The 4,769-nt window shown below is 33.4% G+C and overlaps 1 protein-coding gene across 1 annotated transcript; it reads left to right on the forward strand.

The window, feature by feature from the left end:
- The first annotated feature begins 1,503 nt into the window (after window positions 1–1,503).
- Window positions 1,504–3,822, forward strand: LOC149240169 (G-type lectin S-receptor-like serine/threonine-protein kinase At2g19130). The gene is made up of 2 exons (XM_089370089.1): window positions 1,504–1,648; window positions 2,774–3,822. Exons 1-2 carry the CDS (start codon window positions 1,504–1,506, stop codon window positions 3,820–3,822), a joined length of 1,194 nt encoding a protein of 397 aa, XP_089226215.1.
- Window positions 3,823–4,769: the final 947 nt, after the last annotated feature.

Raw genomic sequence — 4,769 nt, forward strand, 5'->3', positions numbered from 1 at the left:
AAAAACGAGGAAGCAGACCAGCTTTCTAAGGCTGGTTTACAACAAGATTTGGGCAGCTGGTCAATAGTAGAACTCAGTCAGGGGCAGTCATCCACCTTTTTCCAGCCCCCTTTTGCTCCACCACAATGACCGCAGCGCGTCTTTCTTTTTGTTTGCAGTTTCATGGGCACAATGATACAACTTCTGTTTATACTATAATTTTTTGAGCACTACAAATGCAGGAAACTCTATACTTTTTTATGTACTTTTCAGCTGGTTTAAAGTGGTATTTACAGTCATGTAAGGGGTTGTTTTCCTTCTCAGAAGGAGACCCTAAAGTATACTTTGTTTTAATTGTACTAAGTCTCTTGAAGGGAGAAAGACCAGAGAGTTTCTATTAGCTTTTCTTTTCAGCAGTTTCTGGACATACTTTATCATCCACAATCAGTCAAAAAAAGACTGAGTTTTATGTTGTTTCTTACAGAAGATCAAAACAACAATCATATGAGCCATCAGGATTGCTCAAGCATACAGAATGTAACTTTTTATTTACTTAATAAAAACAATTAATTAAAATAATTAATTCATCAATAATAATAAGAATAAGTAGTAGTAATAATAATAATAATAATCAAAATTCATTTATTAATAAATAATATTGATTAATAAATATTTTAATTATTAATAATTAATATTTGTTAATAAATAATAATTATTGTTATTATTAATAAAAGATATTTATCAATAATTATTATTAATAATATTTTTATTTTTAATATTATTATTATTATTTATAATTTATATATCAAATATTTAATATTTTTTAATTAATTATTGATTATTATTTAATTATTAACTATTTTAATTAAACTCAACCACATTTAATTAAATGTAATTGTGCTAATATTTTTTTTATTATTTTTTTAATCAAATATAAAAAAAAAAAATCATCATTTTTGTCCCTCAAACATTTTTCTAAGACCTATGCAACGACAAAGTGCTATAAATTGATGCCGATTAAGACCAGATTCTTATAGACTGCTACGATCTCCGTTGAAATAACATAAAATTCCGTTAACTCATCATTTTTATTTTTCCCACTTAAAAAAAAATAAACAGTCGATTTGCATAGGCTAAGTCCAAGTAGACCGAAGTTCAATCTCATTGAGTACAATGACTTATTGTAGTGGCAGCTAGAGGGGTAGATTCCCCTTTCCCGTAAGTTTGCTCTTGTTAAAATTATAGGAACTTAGTATACTCAACTTGCAAGTGGTTGATTATGCTCTTAGTGTTACAGCTATGAGATTTGATCTTTGATCTCCCATAAATTCGATCCGATGGATTCAGTATGTAGTTAAATAAATAAATAAAAACTACCTAATTTCATTATCCCAAAATTTTTTTAACCGGGAGCTTCGAATCCCGACTAATTGATATCGCTATTGCTGATTTCCATATTCCCAGAGCCTACGATAAATCCCTGTTAAAATTCATGCTTCTGCGCTCGTTGCTTTCCATGAAGGCATGGAATTTCCCAGAGCCTACGATAAATCCCTGTTAGAATTCATGCTTCTGCGCTCGTTGCTTTCCATGAAGGCATGGAATTTGACAGAGGAATTGCCCGACATGGGGCAATGCCGTCAAAACTCTCCAATTCCCGTCATCAAAGGTTGTTGAAATTCCTAATGCAGGGACAAGTTCATATTAATTCTAGAATTAGTATTAAGGATTTGATATTAATTTCCGAAGTAATATTAAGGAATTATTAATTTAAATTTAAGTTCTTCTTACAAAAATTTAAATTTGTTTTCTTGAATTGGTCAAAGTCATTTTTAAAAAAAGGCGCCTAGGGTTTCTACGAACGAAATAATTATTAATATTATATTAGTTTTTATTATTATTTAAAATACGATTTTTTTAATTTCTGCTATAAGTAAATAATAATTACTACATGACTACTATAAGGAATTAATAATAATTAATTTAATTGCTATAAATAATTAATAATTAAGTTGATTGCTATAAATAATTAATAATTAAGTTTTACTAATATAAACGTATTTTCAGCATTTTTGTTTAAATGTTTTTTTTGGGCGGCTATTCTGAAAATTTTCTGAGACATTTCAATATAACAGGTAAACTACGTCAGTTATTTGTCGATTTAATTATTAATAACTTGACAATCGCAGGGGACGCATATACCGTATAGACTCGTTCAAATTTTTTAGTAGATTTAATTATCAGTTACTGACAATTGCAGGCGACACTTATAGCGTATTTGACTCGTTTAAATTTTGCAGGCGACTCTTATAGCGTATTGACTCGTTTAAATTTTGCAGGCGACTCTTATAGCGTATTGACTCGTTTAAATTTTGCAGGCGACTCTTATAACGTATTGACTCGTTTAACTTTATTAGTCCATTTAATTACTAGTCACTTCACAATTCTAGGCGAGTTATAGACTGTATTAGTGTATTTAATTACCCGTCACTTGACAATTGAAGGCCTACTCCAATATACCGTATTGACTCGTTCGAATTGAATAGCCTCTAACATTCACCCTATCCATTTGTTCAAATTGGGCAGATCACAGGATTCTAGTTCGGGATTAAGTTAACGCACAATACGAGTGGCTTGTTTTTTTCAGTTGGTCACTTGACAATTGAAGGCCTACTCCAATATACGGTATTGACTGACTCGTTTGAATTGAAGAGCCTCTAACATTCACCCTATCCATTTGTTCAAATTGGACAGATTATTAGATTCACAATACTAGTGGCTTGTTCTGTTTCAGTGTATGCTGTCGCAGCAGAGCAGCTAATTGATTTCATAATGGCTACTACAATTTGCATGATACAGCAACACCCAGACTCGCGGGTTCTGTCATGTTTTTTTCTCTTCTTCGTTTTGCTACTTCACATAAAACAGGGTGACGCCGCTTCAAACAACATTGCGTTAGGGGCCTCTTTGAAGGGCAATGAGACCCGCGTTTCCAAGGGCGGTAAGTTTACTTTGGGATTCTTCAATCTCATCAACAACAACAACAATGTTAAAAATTGGTATGTGGGTATTTGGTATGCCACTGCCTCACCACAGACAATTGTTTGGGTGGCCAACAGCGAGCAACCACTGCAGAACAACTCAGCCGTTTTCAATCTCACAATGGACGGTAGTCTCCTCCTGTCTTATGGGGGATCAATCCTGTGGTCCACGAAAGGAAACATGAGAAAACCTTCTTCTGCTATGATAATGGATTCTGGTAACTTGGTTGTTCTGAGTTCGAAGAATAGCGCTGATATCATCTGGCAGAGCTTCGACCATCCGGGAAATACATGGTTACCAGGGATGAAGGTTAGTATGAGCCAGGCTGTGACGTCGTGGCGGAGCCCTTGGGATCCGAGACCTGGGCGCTTCTCCATTCAGATGGATCCAAAAGGATCCGACCAATACGTTTTGCTGTGGAAGAATCGAATCAAGTGCTGGGAAAGCGGTGTCTGGAATGGCCAAATCTTCAGCGAAATTCCGGAGATGACGCATAATTACATCTACGATTTCAACTTTTCCGATAACGGTTCGTACAAATATTTCACTATTTCTGTGAAAACCAAGTTCACGTCCTATCTGACACGTTTTGTCGTGGAAGAGGAGGGACAACTTCGAGTGTACATTATGTTGGGAAATAACAAATGGAGCATGCTCTGGGCACAGCCCAAGGATCAGTGCAAGATGTATGCCCTGTGCGGCGCTTATGGCTCATGTAACAATGACAATCTCCAGTCCTGCAGAAACCCATCAGGCATGTCAATGGTTAGGCTAGTGTCAAGTCTTTATAGAAGGAAATGAAATTTATAAAAAAAAAAAACCAAAAAACACCGGAGAAAAATGTTTGTGAAACACAAATAACATAACCCCATTAGATAGTAATGAAATTTAAAATAAAAATAAATACAAAACATGTTAAAGACTTCTTCGAGTTCTTGTACTCGTCTTCTATAAAGACTTTGTATTTTCCTACATGGGGTGAGGGTGAAATTGGAATCATGAGATGACTTAGAATCTTTATATTGGGAAATATTCCCATTACTTTGTAGAATCACAATGAAGGAAAGTAGTAATAAATGTGAATTTGACCCTTCATTTGAATTTTATATGTGTAATCTCTTCGAGATCAGATTGGGATATTGGGTCCTAGCATTACCATCTTGCCATAATTTCTTCATTGCTGAATTTCATTACCATCCAAATAGAGAAATGCATTAAAATCATCAAGTACAAACATAAAGCAAGAATATTAATAGAATGTCAACATAGACCTAGAAAATAACGTACAATACATTTTGGTAACATGATAATAGCATTTAACAACCATGAGAGAAGGAAAGGGTCATGGAAATTGTTAAAAACATTCACAATAACATTATCATTTGTTACATTGTCAATTGGAGGCCTTAGAAATTAGTCATTGATAATAATCCCTACCCCCACACACATATATATATATATATATATATATATATATATATAAATAAACAAGGAAATGAAGTATCCTTCCATTTTTATAACTACAAAATTAAACACCATTTTTGTATAACATCATTTCCAACAAAGCATTAAATGAAGCAACAATTAAAACATTAAATGGAGCAATAAATTACCATTTTCAACTCTCAAAGGGAGTAAATACTTCCATAACTAATGTTCCATGCTCTACAAATTTAGCTATGAACCCACAAAAGGATGTACATGTTTTTCGTGATCCCTTTTAGAATTGTTCAATATAGGAGTAAAGC

The sequence above is a fragment of the Pinus tabuliformis genome, chromosome 8 (assembly GCF_031772625.1).
Source record: "Pinus tabuliformis cultivar Carrire ecotype Pingquan chromosome 8, CPIR1, whole genome shotgun sequence".
Classification (NCBI taxonomy): domain Eukaryota; kingdom Viridiplantae; phylum Streptophyta; class Pinopsida; order Pinales; family Pinaceae; genus Pinus; species Pinus tabuliformis.

What these genes read in the sequence shown, in the direction of transcription:
- LOC149240169 (XM_089370089.1), top strand. Translation starts at nt 1,504, where the DNA reads ATGGAATTTCCCAGAGCCTACGATAAATCCCTGTTAGAATTCATGCTT. An exon ending in TCCAATTCCCGTCATCAAAG is followed by an intron (nt 1,649 to 2,773) that starts GTTGTTGAAATT and finishes GTTCTGTTTCAG; the next exon opens with TGTATGCTGTCGCAGCAGAG.